The 26,047-nt window shown below is 60.1% G+C and overlaps 1 protein-coding gene across 7 annotated transcripts; it reads right to left on the bottom strand.

The window, feature by feature from the left end:
• Positions 1 to 788: 788 nt before the first annotated feature.
• FGFR1 (fibroblast growth factor receptor 1) lies at positions 789 to 25,284 on the bottom strand. Of its 7 annotated transcripts, none has more exons than XM_085080788.1 (18): positions 25,012 to 25,284; positions 18,727 to 18,936; positions 10,790 to 11,053; positions 10,027 to 10,110; positions 9,443 to 9,618; positions 8,563 to 8,686; positions 7,619 to 7,809; positions 6,909 to 7,059; positions 4,437 to 4,633; positions 3,764 to 3,909; positions 3,546 to 3,667; positions 3,326 to 3,436; positions 3,017 to 3,207; positions 2,761 to 2,883; positions 2,556 to 2,626; positions 2,170 to 2,307; positions 1,611 to 1,716; positions 789 to 1,515 (listed from the first exon to the last, which is right to left on the bottom strand). In XM_085080788.1, exons 2-18 carry the CDS (start codon positions 18,815 to 18,817, stop codon positions 1,339 to 1,341), a joined length of 2,463 nt encoding a protein of 820 aa, XP_084936914.1. In that variant the 5' UTR covers positions 18,818 to 18,936; positions 25,012 to 25,284; the 3' UTR covers positions 789 to 1,338. The 7 variants fall into 7 exon arrangements, with proteins under 7 accessions (XP_084936914.1, XP_084936907.1, XP_084936910.1 ...); XM_085080781.1 differs by lacking the exon at positions 6,909 to 7,059 and adding an exon at positions 5,963 to 6,107 and having other exon boundaries at positions 4,431 to 4,633; positions 25,012 to 25,282; XM_085080784.1 differs by lacking the exon at positions 6,909 to 7,059 and adding an exon at positions 5,963 to 6,107 and having other exon boundaries at positions 25,012 to 25,282.
• Between the last annotated feature and the right edge of the window lie 763 nt (positions 25,285 to 26,047).

Here is a 26,047-nt window from a genome sequence, read left to right as displayed (position 1 = left end):
GCCCGGCCAGGGAAATGCCCTGTCCATCCCGGTACCAGCTCGGTGGAGCAGAACTCAGGCACTGGGAAAGACCGGGGAGCAGGGATGGGCAGAGCTGGGATGAGGCTGCTCCCCCGGTAAGGCACTGGCAGGCATCGCCCGGGGAGCAGGGGCTGCACGGAGGGCACATCCCCTGGTTGGGCACAGCGGCACTGGGAGCTCAGGGGACAGGTGTGACTGTGTCCCTCTGCTCCTCCCTGAAGGCAGCCGACAGCCGGCAGGGCCTGCAGCCCCCTCCCCAAGGCACCTCCCCATCCCCACACAGCAATGTGGTGCCACGGGCACTGCTGGCCCCAACGCCACCAGAGCCCCGGGAGGGAGCAGGGAGGATGTGGGGCCAGGGCAAGGCCAGGCACGTAATGACAACGGATTCCCAAAAGGCATCAACACATTATTATTATTGTTTAATACAACCCCATATAAAACTGAAGCAGCAGCAGCAATTCTTATCGAGGGACCTAAACTGAAATAGGTTTAGAACATAATTTAAAAAAATAAAAACAGCAAAAGTAGCAAAATATATGAATTTTTTTTTATAGCAACTGATATCTACCAGCCACTAGTACCTTCCTACCAAACTGGTATATCTCTGGTAACAACCCTTTTAAAAAGACATGTAAATATATATTCATATTTATACATATTTTTTGTTATGTACACGGGACTCTGGGTTTAGCACAGGTGGGCTCGGCTGCCTCTGAGCAGTGCTGGGTGCTGCACCCGCTGTGGCTCCTGCCCTGGGTGTGCCACTGGCACTGCTGGGCTTTGGGAGCAGCCCCAGGGCATCCTGGGCAGGGAGGGAGCCCCACGCCAGCGAGGCTCCCAGCACACTGAGGGTCCCAGCACGCCAAGCTTGAGCAGCTGCAGGACCCCGGTGCTGCTCCTGGCGTAGCAAGTTCTCCAAGTTGCTGACCAGCCTGGCTCTCTGTGCCCTACCAGGATGTGTCATCCCAGATGCCTGGCTGGCTCCTTGGCCATGCACTGCCCATGGGAGAGGATTTCAGCTCAACCGAGTGGGAATTCTCAAGCACAGAATCCATGGAAAAGATTAAAAACGAAAGGAGAAAATGCCATAAAAACACCAGAGCTGAACCCTTTGGGCTGTGGAGAGCTGACACGAGGTGGCAGGAGAAGCTGGCAGGAGGTGGGTAGTTTTGGTTACGTGAGATGCTGTGGATGTCTCTGAACCCTTTCTGCAGCAGCTCAGCACTGCCAGGCTGTGCAGGCAGCATCCACGTGCATGGCACAGTATGGCACGGTGTGGCACAGCATGGCACGGCACCCCTGGCAGTGCCACCCTCAGTGTCGCTTCAGTCCACCATTGCTGTGCTGAGGGGGGAACTTGGGAAGGCACGGCTCGTCCGGGAGCGGGTCGTGGGAAAAAACAGAGTCCTCTCCCGAGGAGCAGGTGGAGCTGCGGGTGTCTGGGAAGCCGGGAGAATACTGATCCAGCGGCATGGAGAGGTCCAGGTACTCCTGGGAGGGACAAACGCCATGGATGGGCTCAGGAGGGGACTGGGCAGCCCCCAGGGAGCAGCTGGCCCAGGTGCCACCAGTGCCACCTCTCCTACCTGGTTGGAGGTCATGGCCACGATCCTGTCTAGGTCTTCCACCAGCTGCTTGAAGGTGGGTCTCTGGGAAGGGACGGCGTGCCAGCAATCCCGCATCATCATGTACCTGCAGGGACAGGGGGGAGGCAGGGGCTCAGCCTGGGCCAAGCGACTGGGGACCTCCAGCCACAGGAGCAGAGAAGCACCAGGAATGTGCCCCTGTGCTCAGGATGGGACCCACGGCCAATGGAGATGCTATTCCAGGGATTTAGGGTAATCCCTTGTGTGGAAGGAAGGGAACCCCCTTGCCTGCCCTCATGACCGAGGGGCTGTTTTGGGAAGAGGATGGACACAGCTTGGGCTGGTCCCTGGGCTGGGGTCACCCTGGGATTCCCTCCTGTCAACGGCTAACAGAGGGAGATGCTGATGATTGCAAATTTGATGGGCTGATGGTTTTGCAGGGCTGGGAAGTGCTGGGATCGTAACTCCGAACGTCTGCTTGTCACCCTCCATGTTCTGGGCCAGGCAGTGGCACTCAGAGACTTCAAATCCCTCTTCCCTGTCCTAGCACTGCACTCACAGCTCGTTGGTGCAGTTGCTGGGCTTGTCCATCCTGTGACCTTCCTTCAGCAGCTTGAAGAGCTCCTCAACAGGCACACCGGGGTAGGGTGACCCACCCAGCGTGAAGATCTCCCACAGCAGCACCCCGAAGGACCACCTGGGAACAAAGGGCAGATGCTGGGGCACTGGCTCTGGGGGGGCTGCCACCCTGCCAGGCCCCAATTTGGGTATAGTTAGAGGTTGGCTGGGAGAAACAACCACCCACAGCTTTGACTCTGCAGGACAAATGAGTCCCAGCACCAAATACTATTTGGATTCGAAATATTTGGTTTGCTGACACCAATTGTAATTTCATTAAATCAAGACAAATCCCAGCCATGCACCTCCCCAGTGGGCACTACTCACACGTCGCTCTGGTGGGTGTAGATTCGGTCGAAGAGAGCCTCGGGGGCCATCCACTTCACTGGCAGGCGACCCTGAGACACAAAACCCCACATGGGTTCTGTGCCACCTGGCTGTAGGGGAAGCCCTGCATGCCTGTGGCATTCCCAGCACAGCTTGGAGTACCCCTGGCATCCCCATTCCACGAAACCCCTCGCACACCACTCACATTTGTCGTCTTCTTGTAGTAATCGATGTGGTGGATGTCACGGGCCAGCCCGAAGTCAGCGATCTTCATCACGTTGTCTTCTGTCACCAGGACATTCCTGGCTGCCAGGTCCCTGTGGATGCACTGACGGAATGCAGGGCTGTCAGCTGGTCCCCCAAACCACAGGATGATTCCCCACAATGGGACGGGCAGGAAGGGAAGGTGCATCCCCCAAGCCCAGCTGCTGGGCTCCCCATCCCTCCTGGGAGATCCTCACCTTCTTGGAGGCCAGATACTCCATGCCCCGGGCCACCTGGTAGGCACAGGAGACCAGGTCCTTGAAGGAGAGCTGCTCCTCGGGGACACGGGTGGGGTTGTAGCAGTACTCCATGCCCGGGGGTCGCCGTGCCTGCAGGTATTCCCGCAGGTTTCCCTTGCTGGCATATTCCACGATCACGTACAGGGGTCCTGAGGGGATGGTGCCATGAGGGGGGTGCAGAGGGGGGTGCCAGGCCAGCCCCTCCTAGTGCACAGTGGCCGGAGGGGTGGCAGAGGGGACACCCCCTCCCTGCTTGTGCAGCCTTACCATCCTGCGTGCAGGCACCCAGCAGGTTGATGATGTTCTTGTGCTTGCCAATCATCTTCATCATCTCCATCTCAGAGATTAGGTCAGACAAGTCCTTCTCCGTGGCATCGGCTAACATGGAGAAGGCAGTAATCAGGGGGTGCCAGGCTGGGTTGCATGCCTCAAGCCTCATCCAGGGCTGTGGCATCATGCCAGGACCACCCTTGTCACTGCCACTTACACTTGAGCATCTTCACCGCCACCTTGGTCACACGGTTGGGCTTGTCCTTGTCAAGGCCAATGGCTTCTGCCAGCACCACCTGCCCGAAGCACCCTTCTCCCAGGGGCTTGCCCAGGATCAGCCTGGTGGGAGAACACAGGTTGATCCCAGCACAGGCACCACCATCCTCACCCAGCTCCCAGCGGGGGCAGAGTGCACATGGCAGGGCTGGAGCTCACCTGTCCCGGGGCAGCTCCCAGCGCGGGTCCTCGGGCAGCTCGTACTCGGACACGCCGGCCAGCATGGGGGTGCCGCTGGACGAGAGGCGCGAAGGTCGCACCAGCATCACTCCTGAGTTCATGGAGGAGCTGGAGTCAGCTGACACCTGCAGTGGGACCGTGGGTTACCTTCACGCAGAGACCGAGCCCACGGCTGGCTGTCCCCCTGCGGGGGAGATGGTGATGGGATGTACCCAGCCCTGCCCACAGCCCCCTGCCCACCCTATCTGTGTGCCCCTCAGTGCTGCTCCCACCCACGGAACCTTAATTAGTCTCCATCATGCTGTAGCCAAAATGCACAGCCTGGGAGCTCTCCCATCTCCTCAGTGTGTACCACACTCTGCTCAAACCTTGAACTGTTGTAAATCCTCCTGGTTCTCCTCATAAGCCCTGCCAAGGGGGGATGAGGGGCAGCTTGCAGCCCCCACCCCACTCACTGTGTTGTCATCGGAGGCACAGCCTGGACAGTTTCCATCCCACACCACTGGCGGGCACAGGCTGGAGTGGGTGGCACGTTCAGCAGGATGAGATGCTCCCAGGTCTTCCCATCCCTCCTCCCCCACATCCCCTGGGAAAGGCTGAGCTCCAGGAGGGGCAGTAGGTGCAAACAAACCCCCTCTCTACTTTCTGTTACCTGTCTGCGCAGGGGGATGCTCTTGGCCAGCTTGTGCACGGCCAGCTGGCTGTTGAAATCCGTCTTCTTGGTCGTGCTCTTCAACTTGTAGATGATGATGGTCACCACCATGCAGGAGATGAGGAAGGCCCCGATGCAGTAGATGATGATCTCCAGGTAGAAGGGAGACGTCATGATGGCTGGGGTGTCTTCAATAGCTGGGTCGGCGTGAACAGGGTGCTCATTAGCATCCGCCAGGCCCCAGGGAGTGGCACTGGGGGAGCCCCCGGCTCCTCCCCAAGCTCGGTGGGGACGTGGGTGCAGCAGGGACTGGGGGCTGCCCACCCGTCCTGGCAGGGAAGGCGTGCGAGCAGCCCCTAGCTCATCATCCCCATGGCCAAGCAATGCCCTCAACACATCTGCAGGTGCCCAGGGCAGGTTGGGGTCAACTGGGACAGGCATGAAGTCAGGGGCAGGCCCTGAGTCACCCCACGGGGATGTGGCACCATGGGCACCTCTGGGAACAGGTCTCTGTCCCAGCTGCTATGCTCTGCCCACTCTTGGGAGCTGCAGGTCCCCCAGGGTCTGGGGTTTAGCCTGCACACTGTGGGATGGAAGGGGGTGTCCACCAGTGTCCAGGGCTGTGGGAGTCCAGGCATTACCAGTAATGACTAGGGACAGCTCAGAACAGACCAGCCAGTGCCATTCCAGTGGCAATGACCTCCTCCAGCTCCTGCTGTGGGAGCCCAGGATGAGGGGGAAAGGGACCTGCAGACCCCGCTTGGGTGGCCAAGGTGGTGGTGGAGCCACAAACAGCGCAGAGCTCACAGCCATGTGCCACGGTCCATGGTGAATAAGGCAGGATGGGGCTGCCACTGCACCCCCTGCACCCCAAGCCTGACCCCCCCAAAGAGCAGAGCCTCAGAGAGAGGTGTAAGAGGCAGTTGAAGATTCCTGTCCCACCTCTGAGCACACCTGGCTGACAAAGCAGTGGCTGATAACTGGGAAAGTTTTGGTTGGAAAGCAACAACCACACAACACCCCAAAATCTTTCCCCCAGCTGTTATCAGACTTTGGTCCATGCATTGATGCCAAGGAGCAGCATCAATGGGGACGGGGCAGCCATCCCCACAGTGCAAGCACACACAGCCCCTGGACAGTCCTGTGCTGCAGGGCAAGGCCAGGCCCTGTCAGGCAGAAGGGCAGCTCTGCCAGCACCCCCAAACCTCCCTTGGTGCCCCTCTGAGCAGGCAGCACTGGCCTGGCCCAGAGCATGGGACTGTCCTGCTCCAGCTGAGCAATCCCTGGTTAAGTTCCCCAGGTATGCATTGCCTGGGCCAGGGAGAGAGCAGGGGCAGACCCCAACAGGGGTGGAGGGGACACAGAGCCGGGGGGACACTGCCCCATCCTGCTCCAGCTGCAGAGCAGCTCCGCAGCACCCACCCTGATGCAATCTGAGGGGGCAGGGACCAGGAAATGCTCTCTCCCGGACCACAATGCATACATTGGAAAGGAGGGAGGAAAGGGAGAGGAAGAGGAGTATATACCTTCGAGAACTGTCAACCATGCAGAGTGATGGGAGATCCCAATAGAATTACCCGCCAAACATGTATACTCCCCAGCATCCTCAAATGAGACATTCCTTAAGTGAAGGACTTCCATTTCTTTGTCTGTCGTGTTAACACCAGCCGTCTGGAAGGAAAAATGGAAGCAAAAAACGGAGAAGCAAACGACATGAGAACTTCTGGGAGGGCAGCCGGAGAGGAGGGAGAGCCCAGTCTCATTTGCCAGACCCCCGGGGAGCAGACAGAGACCACTGCAGACCTGCTAGAGAGACCCTCGGGATGACCCATCATCCCGGCGGACCTACGGAGATGCTGGTTAAAACCCTTCACCAAACTGAGTGTCCTGCCCATCCAAACATGCTGGTGATGGGCTGCATGGAGAAATCAGCCCAGGCAGAGCTGGCTGGCTGGCTCAAGTGACATGGGGAGGCACAAGGACAGGGGTGGGAGGACGGGGATTGGAGAGGATGGAAACAGAAGGATGGAGATGGAAGGAGGGAGATGAGAGAATGGGGACAGGAGAACAGAGGACAGAGACAGAAGGATGGAGATGAATACGGAGATGGGAGGATGGGGACAGGAGGACAGAGACCGGAGGGCAGCACAGACAGGGGAAGCAGCATTGTGACAGTCAGGGGTGCCTGGACAGGCCTGATGGCAGCACCTGCAGAGACCTGAGTTCACTGGTGCCAGACTCAGCAGGTACCTGGATAGCTCTGGTGTCTGCATGATGGGTAGGGAAGCACACAGGAGAGACAGCAAGACACAAGAAAGACATTGGCACACAGTAGAGACACTGGGACACACACAGAGCACAGCGCCCAGCCGGCCTTGCTGGGTATTTTTCCATGGCTGTTGCACCAGAAACACAGCAGAAACAAGAGAGCCCAGAGTTTTGTTTTCCACCGCCAGGCATTCTTTCGGTTACCTGTGGCCAGGGGCCTGGTGACAGTGAGCCACGCAGACTGGTTGGCCTCGCCAATATAATTGGAAACCTTACAAACATACTCCCCGCTCTCCGCCTCTGTCACATTATACAGGGTCAGCACCTCCGCATCAGAGCTATTAATCCCCGAGTGCTGGAACAGACCAACAACATGGAGTCACGGATGTGCTCAGAACAGCAGCGCCTGGAGGGGCAGCAGCAGCTCTGCCAGGGCAGGGCTGCTCCCTCCACACCCACAGCTGGGGCTGGGTGTGGGTGTCACAGGAGGAAGGGACAGGCAGGCATGGGGGTGTAACCCTGCTCCCCCTGCTCCCCCGGGGTCAGGGGCACAGCTGGGGATGGCTGCACGGAACCACAGAATGGGTTGGAAGGCACCTTTAAAGGCCACCCAGTCTGACCCCCTGCCGCGGCAGGGGCACCAGCTGGGCCAGTGTGCCCACTGAGTGGCACTGCTGGGATGCAGAGGGAACTGCTCTCATTGGGATGACCCAGGGCTCAGCTCCCTGGGACAGCCCACCCAGCCCTGTGGAGTGTGCCCTTAGGGCTCCAAAGGGACCGGCAGGATGGTGATGGTCCTGGGGCTCCAGCTGCCCCGAGGATTGCTGTCCCACATGGCTGCCACCACCCTGCTCCTGCCTCAGGGACAGGGAAGCCAGGGGATGTGGCTGGGGCCGCCCGGCATGTGGCTTTACCTTCAGGATCTGCACGTAGGGCAGGTTGTCGGGGCCGATCTTGCTGCCGTTCACCTCGATGTGCTTCAGCCACTGGATGTGGGGCTGAGGGTCACTGTAGACCTTGCAGACAAACTCCACATTGCTGCCCAGGGCCACTGTCTTGTTGGCAGGCAGCCCTGCCTGCAGGATGGGCCGGTGCGGGGATCGCTCTGCGGGACATGGGGCGTCTTACAATGAGGTTTGGGGTGCCCTGCTGCCCATCCTCAGGTGCACCTTGAATTCCCCCACACCCAGGACTCCTGCGGGAGGTGGGCACCACTGCACCCAGTACAGCATTGGTGCCCCCTACCCCAGCAGCTTGCCTCAGAGGGTGAGAGCAGCCAGGACAGGGGACAGGTGAAAGCCCGGTATGGGGACAGGGACATCGGCACCTATTGGGTGGGGTCAGAGGTCAAACAAACCTACAGAGGGCCCCGGCCGTTAACAAAGTGGCTGCCACTGTGGTGAGTCAGCATTAACAAACCCCTTTGTTCACCTCGCTGACTGTTCCCTTCAGTTTGCTCAGTGTAATCAAATTAAATCACATTTTTAATGGTTCATTTACTGGCATTTAGAGCAGCTCCACATGTGGAACTGCTCAGACCAGCCTTCCCAGCTGGGAATTATGGCTAATAAGGCGATTAGAAAAATTTCTGTCTGGTCTATGAAATTATTTTCACCACAATTAAAAATCTCCAGAATGGGGTGGGGATCTGCCTGGCCAGCTCGTTGCCTGCTGCGCCGCAGAGATGCACACGGGGGCAGGAGGCCATGGGGATGGCAGGTGGCCAAAGGGATGGCAGGCAAGCCTCTTCCCTGGGAGCTCTCCCCACCCATCTCTACAGGGTGCAGCCCCCATTTCTGCTCGGGGAGCTTTAGGGGGATGAGGATGTGGGGTGAACCCCCAGCCTTGTGCTTCTCACCCACGACATCCAGCTGGTAGGTGTGGTTGATGCTGCCATACTTGTTCTCCACGATGCAGGTGTAGTTGCCTTTATCTGACGGCACCACCGAGTCCATGATGATGCTCCAGGTTGCCTGGCGGACCTGGGGGCACAGGGAGGACAGAGCTGGTTACGTGCAGCACACGTGAGCACCAGGTCCTGCTCATGTCGGTTCAACCCCCAGAGCAGGCAGGACATAAATCTCCCTTTGAGGTCACCTTTCTCCTTCCCTACAGAGGGGCTGTAATTGCTCCCAGCTGTCCCAGGACACCCTCACCACAGAGCCAACTGTGCCGAGAAGCAGATGTTGTGAGCTGAGCGCAATGGGCTCACCCGGCCTGTGGGGACACCCCTCTCTGGTGGCCCCGTGTGTGGAGGGAACACACCAGCATTGCTGGAGCCGTGAGAAGGGGAAAGCCAAGCTGCCATCCCACCCAGGTGGCATCTGCAGCCTGGCCCTGCTGTGGGCACTCGGGAAGCAGCACTGAGCCTCTCCTCAGCTCAGGGAACCAATGTGGCCCCCAAAGACACCCAGACTCCTCTCCTTGCCCAGAGCTCTGTCCTCAGCAGGGGGATTAGGCGGAGGTGGCTGAGCCAGGCTGGCTCTCTCTGTGCAAGCCCCCTCCCCCAGAGCTGAGCTGGTACAAACATGACCCAGAAGCAGGTCACTGCCGTAGGGCGACTCCGAAACACTAATGTCACAGCAGCCCATCTGCCCCTGCTGGGGTGGTGTGGATGGGGGCTTGGTGCCTCTTAAGCCGCAGAGCCCCTTCCCAGTCCTCCCCCTGCCCACGAGCCCCCCAGCCCTGGAGAGGGCTGTGTGCAGAGCCAGGGGCAGTTCCCCTGCTGCCCCCCATACCTTGTACCCCCCGATGCGGTGGTCAGGTTTGAACTCTTTGCCGTTCTTCAGCCAGCGCAGTGTGGGGTTGGGTGTCCCGCTCGATGGACACTTGAATTTCACCGTTTTGGCGGCGGGGACAGCGTGGAGCTTCTTCTCCATCTTCTCAGGATAGGTCCAGTATGGAGCAATGGCCTCTGGGGAGCAGAGATGGGGCTCAGGATGGCCAAACCCAGCAGCCTCCAGCTCCTGGAGCAACCTCAAGGATGCCAGGGCAGGGCTGAGAATCTGGGGAGATGCCAACAGCCAAGCCTGGCTCCAGCAGGGAGGGGAGCTCTGAGATGCAGGGCATTATCAATGAGTCACAGCAACCCTTTCTTGTGGGATGCACACTCAGCTCATGTGGATGCAGCAGTGCTGGCACTTCCTCTTGCTCTGACCCAGCTGCTTTGCCCACTGCACCCAGACCTGCCCCCTGCACTGCACCCTTGGCACTGCCAGTGCCCTGGGCTGCCCATCCCTGTCCCTGGCAATGCTTGTGTGTGCCCAGCCTCCCTGTGCCTTCCCACAGAGCAGCACCATGGGCAAACCCAGCTCGCACGTACGGTTTGGCTTGGTGTTATCTGCCTCCTTCTCCTCCGACGAGGAATCATCTTCATCATCATCATCCTCCGCAGAGGGGAGAGCGTCTGCAAGAGAAGAGACAGCCCTGCTGGATATCTGTGTGTGTGGACCTTTGCAAGACTGACAGGGACCAGAGCATCATAGGTGGGTGACAGGGGCTGTGCCCAGCCAGGGAGGAGCAGTGCTGATGTCCAGCAGTGGCGTGGGGATCCCAGGGGAACACTGCACACCCCCAGCACAGCCAGGGACAGCAGAGCCCACCGTCCTGGTGCCTGCAGCCATGGACATTGTGAAGAGATTTGCTGCCAGAGGTGACTTGGGAGCTCCTCACCCCGTGTCTGGTGCCACCAACACCCCTGGTGTGGCAGCCAAGACCCTGTGAGCACAGACACCTCCTAACCTCGAGCATTCCTCTCTCCCAGCCTCACACTCCATCCACACCAGTGTAGACCACAGCTCCCACCCAGTACATGCCCCATCTGGGGCAGCCCTGCAGCCCCCCAACCCCCGAGATAAACACGAGATGACCTCTGGCTGCTTCTCCCTGCACCCCAGCGGCCAGGAGGGCACAGCACCACACTGGAAACTCTTCTGGGCACCCGCAAGTCACAGTTCAGCCCTGAACTCACGGCGTGTGGCCAGCGTGCATGTGGTAAGTGTGCACGGGTGTGCAGAGGTGTGCAGAGGCAGCCTGCTCCTCGCTTCACAGCTCAGCCCCGTGGCTGCCCCTTCCCTGCTACAAACCTGAGATGTTCACGGAGAAGTAGGTGGTCTCACTCCCTGAGGGGCTGTTGGTCATGCAGGCATAGAGCCCCGAGTCCTCAGGCACCACGTCCCTGACCTCTACCTCCTCCCCGGTGATGCGCGTCCGGTTGTTCTCAGCCAGCTGGACGCCGTCGCGCACCCAGTTGATGCTCTGGACGTCATCCCGCAGCCGGCAGCGCAGCTGGAGGAGGTCACCGGGGTGGGCTGAGTAGGACTCCACTTCAATTTTTGCTTTGGGCAGAGCTGGAGGAATTAGGGGAGAGAAGAAGAGAAAAAAAAGGAGAAAAGGAACAGAGACCAAAGAAAAACCATGCTGCTGCTGCTGCTGCTGCTGCTGCTACGGCCTGGTTAATGAGGCAACATGCGCTGCTGGGATGCTCCCACTGCTGGGATGTTCCCACTGCTGGGATGCTCCCACTGCTGGGATGTTCCCACTGCTGGGATGCTCCCACTGCTGCGATGCTCCCACTGCTGGGATGTTCCCACTGCTGGGATGTTCCCACTACTGGGATGCTCCCACTGCTGGGATGCTCCCACTGCTGGGATGCTCCTGCTGCGGCACCAGGGACCCCAGCACCCAGGCGATGGAGCTGGCGGCAGCAGCAGAGCAGAAGAGAGGCAGAGGCTGCAAGCACCCCAAGCAGCACCAAGTGCTTTCCTCCGCAGCAGGACCTGCTTGGTGCCTGGGGAGTTCCAAAGCCCTCATCCCTCTCTGCTCTTATGGAGCGTGACAGGGCAGGGGATTCCTAATGGGGGAGAAACAGGAAACTTGTGACAACCCAGGCAGTGCCACTGTGAGTCACAATCCAGCCTCTCCCAGAAGCATCCACATCCCTGCCTGGCTCTGCCACCTTGCAGCGGGCTCGGGATCCCTACCACCACAAGCAGGCAGCCAGCAAAGCAGGCCAAGGTTCCCATGCCACAAGGACCCCCTCCCTGGTTAGAGCACGGCGGGGCAGGGATGAAAGGGCAGGGGCTGGGTGCTGCGGCAGGACAGGAGGCAGGGAGTGAGGGGGGACAGGTCAGCCTAGGGAGCTCTGGCCAGACAGGTGCCAGCCACAGCGTTCCTATCCGCAGCATTCCTGGGCAGGGAGGCTGCAGCTGCTCCCAGAGGTGTCACTTGTGTGAGCAGCACAAAGATCCTTTCTCTCCATCCTGCTGTGACACGATCTCATCTCTCCCACCCCTGCAGTGTCCAGGGCTCTGTCCTCAAGTGCTGCCCTCCACGGTGGGTGGTGCGTGAGCAGCTCTCCTGGTCCCAGGCTTGGGGAAGATGCTGGGTTTCAAATCACCTCTTCAAATTCCACAGCCCAAGGAAGGGTTCAGGCTGCTGCAGCTCCACTGAGATTCCCTGTGATGATGTGGGTGGATGCAGTGTGACAGCTCAGCCCAGACAGCTTCAAGAGCACCCCTTGACCTCTGTCTTCTCCCCGGTAATGTGTGTCCAGTTGTTGGCCACCTGGATGCCAGCAGGATGCCACGGGAGCAGCATGAAGGGGCAGCAGGCACTGCTGCAGATGCTGCTTTCAGGGGCAAGAGACTGGGCTGGAAAATCCTGACAAACGCAGTAGAAACAGCCAGGAAACTTCCAAGCTTCAGCTGATCTGTGGCTCAAGGGCTGAGCCCCCCCAGGATTTCTGGGTACCCAATGAGCCAGACAAGAACAACCTCTGCTCCCCTCTCTGCCCATGTGCCCTGAAGAGCAACAAGCATCTTGCCCTGGGCCAACAGCTGTAGAGTGGCACGGGGTCTCTACTGGCACAAAATGCCCCATAGAGCAGCCAGGGTATGGGGGCAGCACAGGGCTGGGACCAGCAGTGAGGCTTCACTCCTCCCTGCACCCTCCAGCCACTCTGTACAGCCAAAAATGAAACCTCGGCTCTCCAGAACTCTGATTCACCACACCGTGACCTGCACTTCATTTTCTGGCCACTTCTCTTTGCCTTGGACTGATGAGAAACTTCATGGGAAAAACATTCACAAGCTGCTCCAGAGTTTCTCCTCTTCCTTGTGCTTAGCACTTGAAGGAAAACAGTGAGATAGGGAAGAATTCATTTTCCTCCGTTGCTGTAATACCAACACTGGGGCTCCAATTAATCCATGAGAGGTTACAAAGCATTTTAACATGGAAGGGGAAGACCAATGGGAGCCTCTTTGGTGGTGGGGAAGGGTTTTGCTTTGCAATCCTGTTTTCCCCTGATTTTCTCCTGCAGGATGGGCACTTCTCACAGTTCTGATTTGTGTTTCAAGTGATTAGTCACAGGCATCTCCGAAGGCTCATGAAGCAGCAGTGACATCCCATCCTGTCCATCTGAACACCCCGGGTCTGGGTCTGGCCACATCCTCCTGCCTGTCCTGATTCCCTCCTCACACAGAACAAGGTCAGCAGCCAACAAGCAGCCAGGAAAACACAGACCAGCCTGAAACCAGTAGGGTTCAGGAGGGTCCCTTCCCAATGGCCACAGGTCCTCAGGTACCCTAAGCAAGTGCCACTGCTCCTTCAGGCCCTTGGGTGTGGGACCAGACCCCCTTTCAAAGCTTTCTGCCCCACTGAGCCAGGGGCTGGTTTGCATCAGCAGCATGACTGGGAGGCATGGAGGTGTGAAGGTGGTGGACAGAGCAGGGAGGCAGAGGGCACGGTAAGGCTTTGCCCTTCTGTCACCCACGGCACTTCTCTGGCACTCGGGATGAGGCGGAAAACGCAGCATGGTGGGAACGGCCTGAGAAGGAATTCACAGGCTAATGAGCATGTCCAGGTTTGCTCAGCTTCTCGGCGGGAGCAGAGCTTGAACAGTGCTGTGGCCCTGGCTGGCAGAGAGCACTGTGGCCACTGGGACAGCATGGATGGCACTGGGATGGCAGTGCTGAGAGCTGCTGCTGTGAGCTGTGGCACTGGTGTGGTCTCCAGTTTGGCTAATGACAGCTGGACTCGTTAGCCCAATACGTCCCTGTCTCATGTCCTCCTTTCCTATAATCTAAACCATGGCACTGGGTGCAGCCCCACAACACAGCTGCAAAGGAACACCAGTGTCTCAGTCGCACAGGCCTTGTCACATCCCAGGGGACAGGAGGGCTCATGCCTGTGGGGAGCCCCCAGGTCCCCAGTGAGGTGAGGGGCAGCTCCGGCTGGTGGTGCCTCTGTGAGCAGCCCCAGAAGCCGTGTGCTGCCATGGCCGGGGCAGGTTTATTACTTTGTTCCAGCTTTGAAATGGAACCGAGAGCAGAGCTGAGCCCGGCGAGCATTGGCCAGATGGAGAGTGTCACTAAGTGCATATAACTGTCACTGGCTCCCCCAGGGCTGGCCCCTGATGGGGACAGCAGGGACAGGGACACTGGGCAGCCCCGGGGACAGGAGCTGCACCAGTTCATCGTCCCCCTACTCTCCATGCTGGCCGTGTCCCGGGCCGGGGGGCACACGCGGGGGGAGCCCAGGGTGCGCTCCCCAAGTGGCGAAAGCCACAGGCTGTGCTGGCCATGGCGATGGTGACGATGGCAATAAAGGGGCCAACAAAGCGGCGCGGGGACAATGCGGGCGGGGGGCGCGGAGCCGCAGGCGCCGGTTGCCCTGGAGACCCCAGCGGGGCTTTCCGAAGGTATTTCCTGAAGAAAAAGCACACACATGCCCGGCAGCCCCACTAATCCCAACAGGAAGCGCTTACCGGGACGTGAGGATTGGCTTCTTTTTGATTTAAAAAGCTCCTCACCCTGCCGTGTCTCCCTCAGCCCGGGCTGTGCTGGGGGCATGTCCCGAAGGGCAACATCTCAGCACCCCAGCTGCTCCCAGAGCCGTGCAGATCCCTGGATCTCCTGCTCCAGGGAAAGGCTGCAGCAGGAAGATGCCAACAGATGAGCACCAGGGGCTCAAGGCACCCCTGGCTCTCGGAGTGCTCAGGGCATCCCCAGCTCCTCCTGTCCGAGCCACCGTCTGGTCCCCGGATGCTCCCTCCGCAGGGAGAGGGGGATTTATGTTCTGCTCCAGGCCCTCCTGCTCTCCCAGCCTGCACTGCAAATGAAGCAGCACTTAATTAACAGGCGTGTTGGGAGTTTGCAAAGCTGTCAGGATAAACCCACCCCTTTCCCCCCAGGGTCCCCCTGGCCAGGCTCAGAGCTCCGCGGCAGCTCAGAGCCCTGGAGGCAGCGGCTTGGGGCACAGACACTCCTCCAGCGGCTCCCGGCAGGCGTGGGACAGACAGGGGTCACAAGAGAACACCCCAATCCGCAGTTTTTGGCTGGCTTTGCCCTAGCTCATCGCCGGAGTTGAGTGTCTGATCCTCTCATCACATCCCTCCTGCACAGCCCCAGGCTGTTGCACAGGGGGGGCCCGACAGCTGGCAGCCCCCAGACACTCGGGGACCCTCCTGCCCCACCTGGCGTGGCTCCGCTCACCCTGGGGCAGCTCCACAGCCCAGGCTCTGGCAGAGTGTGGCTGCTTTTCCCAAAGACTCATATTTCTTTTTTTCCTCCTCAATTAAGGGCCAGAGTGACAGCATCCGAGTGGAAAGGCGGGAGGAGGGAACAATGCCGGCCCGACAGGCTGGGAGGGGACGGCAGCGGCGTGATGCCCTGGAGGGCACAGCCATGTCTCAGAGAGCTGGGACTGGGCAGCTGCAGCCGTGGGGTCTGGGGGTGCTGCTGGGCCCCCCAAGCTCTGGGAACAGCCCTGGGCTGCTGCCATCAACAGCAAAAGTGCAGGAGGCTGCAGGCTTGGCAGGGAATCTCCAGGCTGCTTGTGGGGCTCCAGCAAGGAGTCAGCCATTCAAATGGGACCCTCAGGGGATCCCCTTCCCTGGGACTTCTCGGGGCACGGCGTTCGAGACACTGAGAGCTGCAAAACCAAGGGAGGACTGGACAGCAGGGAAATGGGGAGGGGGACAGAGCCGAGGATCAGCAGTGCTCTGGGGAGCAGCAGGACAAGCCAAGGACTCTCGTGGTGCTGCTGCGGTCACGCTGGGCTCCCCCAGGCTGAGCACTGCCTACCCTGGACTTTTGGCTCCTGCAGGGTCTGCAGCAAGACCCCCTGGACAGGCTGGGGACAACAAAGCCCCAGGAGCCACGGCCCCCATTGGCCCCACAGATGGCCGCGGGGGGGTTAAGCCTGTGGCCAGCTGGGCAGCCGGCAGCCCTGGGAAATGGGGCAGCCCTCGGCCCCTGCCCCACGGGGAGCAGACTGCAGCCAAACCCCCCATGCTTTGGAGTGCAGATGCACCCCCCGAGAAGTATCTGCTGCACTGGGGCACATTTGGGGCTCTGTGTGCCCCAAAACCAGCTGACTAAGGCAGGACCTCCCTCCCCCCTGCCCCAGGACATGGCTCCCCGTGAAAATCTGCTCGGCTGCTCAGCACCCTGGCAGGGCCACGGCAGACCCCATGTGAGGAGATGCCTGAGCAGCGGCTGGGACAATGGCAGACAAGGAGAGAGGAAAAAACCTCGGCAATTTTCTGCAGGTTTCTATTTAACCTGGAGACAAAGAGTGGCTTTGTGTAAGGGAGGGACAGAGGCTGCACACGGAAATTTCTTGGCTTTTCCCCTTAACCAGGGTTTTTTCACCACCTCCAAATTTAGGTAACTATAAAACGCAGTAAGTGCCCATTAATATTTTATTTGCTCCAGATTTTTTGGTACTGGGAGGGAGCCCCTGACAAGCAGAGCTCACAAACTCCCTCCCACGCCACAAGGAGAGGGGGGCCAGAATTGAACACCCCTCTACATGAGGCCACGCCGCTGACCGGCCGTGGGGGATTACTCCTCCCTGAGAAGGGAGCTTAGCTGCCTCAGAACCAGGAGTAAACTGAAACCCCATAAACATCCAGAACAAAGTCTGGGAAAGCTGTTGCCTCCACCACGGAGGGGACGGAGCGTGGCTGCCACTGCCCCCAGGGTGATGGGGGGATGCTCCTGAGCCATGGTGATGTGGGGGAAGGACAGAGACCTCAGCCCCCAGGACACAATGGCCCTTGGTGTGGGAGTTGAACCTCATCCACACCCCACGGGACCCCAAAACCCTTGGGGCTGGGTCAGAGCCTGGCCCTGTGAAGTGCTGGTGGCTCAGCCCTGGCTGCAGGTCCTGGCCCAGCACTGGCTCTTCCCATCCCACACGTTCTGCTGGGAACATTTTGTTCCCACCAGTCGGCTCTGGAGCCAAGGGACGGATTCTGCCCCAGCCGGGCTCCTGCTGTGGCACTAATTGGGCTGCCCTGGTGAGAACCGTGTCGGGAAACGTTTCCAGAGGTTATTGTTAGCCCTGGCATGAGGCTGGCGAGGAACCAGCTCCCTCCTCTCCAACCTCTCCTCCTCCACTGCCGCTGCCTGATGCTGCCCCCAAACCCTCCAGGAGCTGCCGGGGTCTTCACACACCCCAAAATTCACCCGTGCTCAATCAGCTCCCCTCAGCCTGAACACCCCAACACCTTTCCCAGTGTCACAGCCAGGGTTGGCACTGCAGGTGTTCTCCTGGCAGCACAGAGCCATCTTTACCCCAAACACTGCTAGGAAACCTCTTCCAGGAAGAGAATCTCCTGAGAAAAACATGTTTACCACTGTCGACCGCATTGTTTACAGATGCGGGGAGCAGGCACGTCAGTGGAAAAATCTCAGCAATGGTCCCTGTGAGTGAAGCTCTGCCCAGGCTCCTCTCTGGAGCTGCAGCTCCCCAGGGACCCTGCATGCTTTCGGCTGTCTCTTGGGGTGTCACCTCTCAGGGTGTGACCTGTGACCAGGGTACCTGCAGCTCCAGTCAGAGGTGCCAACCCTGACCCCACAGCATCACCCAGGCATCTCCCTGGGTGCACAGGGCTGGTGCAGCTGCAGTGGGGGTCACTTGCCGGTTGCCAGCTCCCCCCCTGAGCCCTGAGTGGACCCCAGGGCACCATGCAGCACCGAGCCCATGCCAGCCACACTAGCTATCAGCCTCTCAGGGCTCTGGTGGGAGGAAGGGGGAAGGGGGAGTAAGTCTTAAAAAGCAAAGCAGTGCCCACAGACCAGACATTCTTGGGTAATTAGAACCAAAAGGAGCAAGTCGAAGTCCCGCGTGGTGCTGCCGGGTCTGGTTATTCTCTGCCTCGCCGAGGCCAAGGCTCTGACGTGCTGGAGCAGGGCTCTCCGCCAGGGCCAGCTCTGCCCAGGGCCAGGCAACACACTCGGCCCATCCACTGAGTTTGAGGTGTCCCCACGCTCCAGAGCTGAGCCAGGAGCACCCCTGGCCACTGCATGGCTCCTGGGGGACAGCAGCGATAACAGGGGAGGGGATGTCCTCGTCAGGGGCTGCACTCCCCAGCCCCGGTGGAGATGAGATTTGGACTGCATGAATCACCTCAGCCAGCCCCAGCTTTAAGCCACCCCCATGGTCACTCCCAGCTGGGGAAACACCGGAGCATCCCAAGGGTTTCTGCTGCATTCATCCCTAGCACTGCCAGCTGACAAAAGCTGAAGCATCACCCTGCACCCGAATCTTTGTCCCCACTAGCTGAGCCCAGATCACCCCGGTGCCGAGCAGGTTGGGAAGCAGCCTCACACACATCCCGGGTTACAGATCATCACAGGGGCGCAAGTGCCATGACATGGAGTGACCCCAGCCAGGGACACAGCCCCCAGGGCCCTGTATCCTTCTCCAAACCAACAGATCAGGGTTTGCCACAATTTTTCTCCAGGTTTAAAATGGCATCGCTGGAGCCACACACCCACTTTAGTGCCCACACAAACCCCTCTGGGGACAACATGTGCCATGTCCCCAGAGGCAGCAGCTCCCAGGTGGCCGGGTGACACCGCAGGTGGCACTGGGGAAATGCTGGTGGCCCCACGGCTGGAGCACATACCAGCCTTTGCCTCCGCTGCAGGGAGGACCATCTCATGTTGCTCAAGAGGAACGCAAAGGACGATAAAGGACTCCCGGCGTGGCCGCATCAGGCTGTGTCTCTTACCTTGGTCGGGCAGGGTGGGGGCCGGCCGGGCAGCGGAGAGCGTGGCTGCGACCAGCACAGCCCAAAGGATGAGGCACCGCCAGGTAAACATCCCACTGCTGCAGCTACTGCTTGCCAACTGGGCTCTGCAAATCCCACTCCATGGGGGCCCCGGGCTGGCCCCGGGCGGGCGCAGGGGGGTCTCCGCAGGGCCTCGTCAGCCCCTACGAGCTGTGAAGGAGAAAAGCAGAGTCAGGGCAGGGCCAGGTGCTCCTCCACAGCCCACCATCCAGCACGGCTGTGTGGTGGGATGCAATTGCCATCACAGATCTTCCTTCCACGTCCAGCCTGGAGAGCAGGATGTCCCTGGACCATGGATTGTCCCCAGACCATGGTGGCAGGACCCCATGGACCCCTCAGCAGCCTGACATGACCCAGCACTGACTGGCAGGGTTATGTTTCCCTGTGCAAAAGCGCTGATGTGTAAAGAGTGAAACCGCTGGCGAAGCAGAACCAAATGCAGCAAGATTTCCCAGAATGGTGGGAGAAACATTAACACTGGTTAAAGAAGGGAGATTCCTGATCTCCCCTTCCTGCACTTTGTCAGCTATTGCTGACCCATGGCTTCACTGAGGGAAATCCCTTATCCAGACCAAAATCTGATGATGTCTGTGTCACCATCCATCCCTAGCAAAGCAGATCTCACTGCAAACTCCAGCCCCCTCCACTCCCTACAGGATCTATAGGGCAATAGCAGCTATCCCCATGGAAAGGCCTTCCCGGAGCCGGAGGGTCAGCCAGCTGTGGCCGATCTCTTTCCACCAACAGCTGCTTTTGAAGTGGCTGTTTGGGGAGAAATCCCCCAGCTTCCACGGCCAATTCTGCAACTTGCTCTCATCCCTGCCAGCTCTGACACTGGGCTCTCCAGCCCGCCCATCCCCTCAGTCCCCATCCCCTCAGTCCCCATCCCCTTCCAGGGAACTGCTCCATGCAGGGCTGCTTCAGAGCTGAGTTGTGGCACAGGGAGGCTCAGCAGAGCCTGATCCTGCCGCAGGGTGCTGTGGAAGCATGCTCTCCACGGCCCTCATTCCTCCTTCCCTCTGACCATCCCTCCTTCTCACCATGCCAGGAGCATGAAGCTCTTCCAAGACACGTTGCAGGGGGACGCTGGAGCCCAGCTGCCCCTGGCCAAGTGCTCTGAGCAGTGTGGATGGGAACAAACCCCTGCACTCCACCCCCGCGCCACATCTGCGCCTCGGCAGCAGCCCGGGATGAGGTCCCGACGCTGGCCATGGCTAAAGGTCCCGCCGGGCTCTGCCGAAGCGCTCGCCGATGAGATCCTGCCCAGCCATTGCACAACCCGCGCAGCCCCGGCCAGGGCGCAGCTGGCAGCGCGTGCTCTGGGAGAATTACAAGGTCCAGGATGCGGACAGGACAACACCATCCCACAAAACGTTTCCCGAGGCACGTCCCGGGGTACAGCCGTGCCTCCGAGCCCCGCAGCCCTTGCCGAGCATCCCGAGCTCACCCGGTTCCTCTCCTAGGGGATGTGTGCTCCCCGCAGCCGCGTGCTGTGCTGTTCCCAACCTGCCGTGGGAGCAGGCGCTTCCTTTCGCCGTAAGGCGTCAGGCTGAAGTACACACTGTTAAAAACAGTGAGTAATAATCGTAGTGAGTAATAAACCACTACTCATCCTCCCCACGCACTTGGTCCACGGAGCTCTGGTCTCTGCCTCTCCTGCTCCGGTGTGCGAGTGAGACCTTGCGCTCCCCGTGCCTGAAGCGCTGGCTTTTCCCCAGGGATGGGCTGAGCAGCCACAAGTCCCAAACGGCTCCGATCCTCCAGAGAGCCTCTGCACCCAAAGGAAGCCCAGCTGGAGTGTAGCTGTGGGGGCTGTGTCTGCCTCCTTCCTGCCCAACTGCTCTGGCTCTGGCTGGCACAGGAATATTTGGGACCCAAACTATTGACACAAGTAGTCGGGTTCCAGGGAAAAGGGTGTTCAGCAAACACTGGTGTTATCTCCAACACCAGTGCTCCCAGGCACTGGGCAGTGCTTGGAAATAGTTATTGAATGTTCAGGATTTATCAGGGTTTGGAAGGAGGAGGTGGAATTCTTTGAGGGGGAAAAAAAAGCCTTTGGTATTTCTGGAAATTATTTTCTGTCTCTCAGTGACTTTGTTTATCGACAGCACATGCTCCCCGGAACATGCCCTAATGCGGAGCGTCTGCGTGGGCCTCCCGAGCCGGCCCCGCGCCGAGGGGAGGGATGGAGGGAGGGAGGGAGGGAGGGAGGGATGGAGGGATGGAGGGGAGCCCAGTGCCTCCAGTTCCTGAAAAATGAGTCAGTGCTGGCTCGCGCACAGCAGAGCCCTTCTCCAGATACACCTCGGAGCGGGTGCCTTCCAGCTGATTCAGGGGCTTGACAGCAGCATATTTCCATGGCGTAGGGATCACTCGGCAGCACAGAGCTGTCCCGTGGCTGAGAGGGTCACTAGAAGGGAGGGAGGAAGGGAGGAACAGAGGGAAGTGTGCCAGGACCCAGCAGGAGCACACAGAAATGGTCATCTTCCCAGGGCAGTGAGGGAGGGTGCAGCAGCTATGGCTTTGCTGGAGGGGAGCAGGACTGGGATGCATCTTGCCTGCTCCCCCTGGGCAGGTTCAGCAGCACCTAAGGGAATCTCAGTGCTCAGAGATGCTGAAGAGGTAGCACAGACCTCTTGCTCCTTCCCAAGGGAAAAGGGGAGACTGGGGAACCCCAAGACACCTGCCCTCATGACTCCTCAGTGTCCACTCGGGAAGGAGGCAAGGAAGTGGGGAGAGTGCTCCTACCTGTGCAAACAGCATGGCTCTTCTCCGTGTTTATGCAGCTTTTATACAAATCCCAACAGGAAACCATTTGCTCGGGAGGATGGCAGCTCGGGCAGGGTGGGTCTCCAGCTCCTGCCAGGCACTGGGCACTGGCCCCACTTCCCGCGGCCCCAGCACACTGCAATTTACTGCTCCGGGGTGGATTCAAACAACTAAAAATGGAAGCAGTAAGAGAGGAGCCAGGGCTAAATGCCCCTCGGAGACCTGCCTCCAAGACTGCAATTACCACCAGCCATTACACCCACTGAGTTATTTTGGAGCAGTGATGGACAAGCCTGTGCCCGTTCGGGGGCACATGCTCCCTGTGCTCCACAAAAGATGTTCTCACACTGCCTTTTCACACCAGTGTGCCCATGAGGAGTCTTGTGCAACCTGTCCCCCGCACTGTCCTCAGGGATCCTGAGGGCTGCACTTTGACTCCTCATGTCTCCCACACCCCTGAGTCATTGGGCTGAGCTGTCCCAGGGACGTGGCATAGACAGGACCTTCCCATTCAGACAGCAGATGAACCCCATGGTTCTGAGCTGAGTGGTTCTGAGTGGGGAAGCCCCTTCCTGTCCTGTGGTTCATCTCTGGAATGCATCTGAGGTGCCAAACACAGGAGCTGGTGCTGGAGCGGGGTGTCCAACCAGGGTTGGAGCCCTTCGCTGCTGTGACATCTGCAGGGGAGCCCTGATCTGATCCCTGTGTGCCCTGGGGCTGCTGGATGTGACAGGGAGTGGCTGCTGCCATGGGCTTGGTGGGGCTGGGAGGCTCTGAATCCTTGGCTCTGCCTCCCTGTTGGGGCAGAGATGGCCCATGGCATTCACCACGTCAGAGTGTCCGGGCTGCCCTGGCGCCAGCAGCCAGTGGGTAACACAGCAGGCAGGAAAACAAGAGGGACAGGCCAAATCTGACAGAGAGGAGTCTGAGCTCGACTCCTGGGTCTGCCCAGCATCAGGAGCCTGAGCAGGCACAGCTCCTGTCCCTCAGGTGGGGAGGTGATTACTGTCAGCAGACCACCCTGCCTGGCACAGATCCCTCCTGCTCCAAAACACATGAAAAAAGACTCCTTTTCCTCTGAGGCTCAACAAAGCAGCCCTCCAGGTGCCCTTGGGAAAGAAGGACATGCCAAAGGCACAATCTATAAGCGACAAGAGCGAAGCCTTTCCCTCACCCAGTGCTCCGTGTCCCAACCCGTCACTCAGGTCAGGAACCAAGTATTTGGTGAAATAAAAAGCAAACACAACTGCAAATGGAACTGTAGGGGAAAACTATAATGCTTAAAGCAGACACATGCTTGGAAAAATAAATATCCAACTGTGCAGCACACAGAGCACATTAACCCTTCCCAGCTGGCCACCAGGACTTAGGGCTACTGAGGGCATCTCTGTTGCTGAGCTGGAGGCATCCAGTGGTGGGAGAGCCTGGGACATGGGGCAGGAAGGACAGGGAAAGGCCCAGCCTCACCCACTGATCTCCATAAAACCAGCTCAGTTTTAGAAGCATCCTCACACTCAGCAATCCCTCCCTACCTGAAGGCTTGATTTTCAGATCCACAGCACAACCATTAGTACCCGAAAATCCACACTGGGCTGGTTCTCCTGACTGCTCTGGGAGGAGAGTGGTCAAGGATGGGGACACTGGGACATGATCACAGCCTGCCATCCCCTGGAAGCGGCAGAGACCCACTGCCCCATCTGGGAGGGAGCTGGATGGGGTTTTCACTACATTCTGCTCCTCCAAGGAGAGCTGCCGGGAGGGGAAGGACACACATTTGCCATGGTGCCCCGAGGCAGAAGGCTCCCGAAGGGGCAGAAAGCTGGCTTGTCGGGATGAGATGAGCATCTGCAAGTGGCCCCTTCCAGCAGCTAGGACTTGGGGAGCTCCACCTGAGGCTGGAGGCAATATAGCTCCTGGCCCAGGTCATGTTTTTAGGTGCTTAAATAGAGGGGGAGCTCCAGTTCACCTGAAAGTGACCAGGGCCCCTTCACGCACAGCCAGGGCAGGCACCTCGTGTGCGAAAAAGACCAGACGATGCTCCCACCGGCTGCCTTCACCCCGGCACCACTCGTGCCTGCACCCTGCCGGGGCAGGGGAGATTTATTTTAATCCTCTCGGAGCAACACAAGGAAAAGGCAGCAGTGCATGCCAGCCAGCACAGGGATTAAGGGAGGAAGTGCTCCTGAGTGGGGAAGATGGCTGCTAGCCAGAGCAGGGGGCTGCAGGGCCCACGCTCCTGCGGTGTCCCTGGGCTGCGCGGGGGGGCTGTCCCTGCGCTGTCCCTGCGCCCTGCTCCTCTGTGCTGGCATCCAGCTGCTCGGCACCCGGACAGATCCAGCGGGAGCAAACCACCACCTCTGCCTGTGCACAATCCGAGTTTCCCTCCAGCCGGGACCTGGCAGCCTCCAAACCCGACCGTTTATCCCCGTGAGCCGTTGGGCTCACTGAACTGTTTGGGTTTAAACATTGCCGGGAGAGAGCTGCCCCGGCCAGCTGTGAGGCAGGACGCGGGGCAGCAACTCAGCCATCCGGGCAGAGAAAGAACGGCGAGGCAGCCGTGTAGCTCCTCGGCGTCACCTGAACACCGACACGCTCTGCTCCGTCCTCACACGAGGCCAGCGGCCACCTCCATGTCTCCTGGCCCCAGAACCCGCAGAAACCACAACCAAAGCCCTCTGCGGTTAAACCCGCGCGGTGCCGAGGGCCACCGTACCGGCCCGGCGGTCACCCGCCATCGCAGGTGTCGCCGCCGTCTCCCCGCACTGCCGGACGAGCAGTTCCCGGAGGCCGGCAGAGCGCTGGGATGCAGCGGCTCCGGGAGCCCCACCAGCCTGGACACACAAAGAGAAGCACCAGCTCTGGGACGGCGTTATTTCAGCGCCTCCATTCCCGCTGACCGCTGAACGCCCCGGGATCCCAAAACTGAAACACAACCAAATTCAGCTCCTTCTCCATCTTTTTCTGGAAGCCACAAGGCTCCCGCTCAGGTACTTTTCGGGAATCAGGGGCCAGGCAGCGACTCGGAAACCAACCCCCGATCCCCGCCAGGCTCCCCCGCGGTCGGGAGGGGTTTCGGGGTCGCGACTGCGGGACGGTTCCAGCCCCGGTTCGGCCGATGGACGAGGTCGGACCCGCCGCCTTCCGAAACTGCTGCCCGCCGAGGGGCTCCGGCCGCCGAGCGGCTGCACACCGGGAGCGGCCCCGAGGCCCCCGACGCCCGAATCGCCCCGCTGTCCGCATTCCCCCAGATCCCTCAAAGCGGAGCCCCCCGGCGCCGCTGCCGCCATCAACCCGCCCCGCCAGGGCAGCGAGGCGCACCTCGGGGGGGTTCGGCCGCGACGAAGCCCCGTCCCCCCGATCGAGCCCCCGCTCCTACCCCGCGGAGCACAAAGCGACGCCCCGTGGTCCCGGTGCCGGTGCCGCCCCCGCCGGCGGAGCGCGGCGGCCGTTACTCACCGGAGCCCCGCGGGCGGCGGCGGCGGCGCGGTGCCGCCGCTCCCGGGAACAATGGAGGGGAGCCCCGGCCGGGGCGAGAGGCGCAGCCCCGCCGCCGCCGCGCTCACAGCAGCCGCCCCATGGCAGCCCCGGTCCGGCCCGGCCGGCGGAGGCGGCGGGAAGCGCTCCCGGAGCCGCTGCCGGACGCGCTCCCGAAGGCGCGGCCGCCCCGACGCCGCCGCTGCCGCTGCCCGCCCGCCGCGTCCCGCCGAGCTCTCGCCGCCGCCGAACTAAGCCGTGTCCGCAGCGCCCCGCCGACAGCCGCGGCTCCTCCTCCACCTTCCTCCGCCCTCCTCCTCCTCCTCAGTGGCCTGATGGGGCTTGTAGTCACAGGCGGACCTCCCCCCCATCCTGGAGACCCTGGTGGCCTCTCGGCAGTGGGATCCCCAACGTCCCCGCGGGGTTTTGCGGGCGGTGATCGCCTCGAAGGCAGCGCAGGCTGCGCTCGGGGCAGCGCAGGGATGCTGGCCGTGATGCTCCCCTCACCTCTGTGCTCTTGTCCTATTGCTCTCGCTGGCGCCGGGGAAGCCTCAGGCCCCGTGGGTACAGGCTGGGGCGAGGGGACTGCCTGGACCCCCTGTTATCCCTGTGCAACAGCCAGTCTGAGGCAGCGGGATGCAGGCAGAGGGATGCAGGCACCAGAGTGGGCAGAGCTCTGGGCAGCCTGGAGACCCGACATGGCCCCTCTGCAGAGCAGGGCCCGGGGCAGATGTTTAAAGGGTCACCAGCCCCAAATCTTTCCCAGGAGCCACCACTGCTGCAGTCCCTGCCCTTCCTGACTGTTTTCACTGAGGTTTGGAGCAGGACCATGGCAGCGCTAACACAGAGCTCCTCAAAACTCTCTACATGCACTTTTGGCTTTGCCTCAGCTGGGACCAGGGTGGGATATTGTCACACCAGTGAGCCCAGCCTGACTTCTGTACTCCCCAGTATGGAAGCCCAGCTCACAGAGCCCCAGTTTGTGCACTCAGACAAGCTTCTTCAAAGCTGGGCTGGC

Source organism: Lichenostomus cassidix, chromosome 22 (assembly GCF_008360975.1).
Source record: "Lichenostomus cassidix isolate B80296 chromosome 22, HeHo_3.0, whole genome shotgun sequence".
In the NCBI taxonomy this organism is placed as follows: domain Eukaryota; kingdom Metazoa; phylum Chordata; class Aves; order Passeriformes; family Meliphagidae; genus Lichenostomus; species Lichenostomus cassidix.
This window is presented reverse-complemented; position numbering and strand designations above follow the sequence as displayed.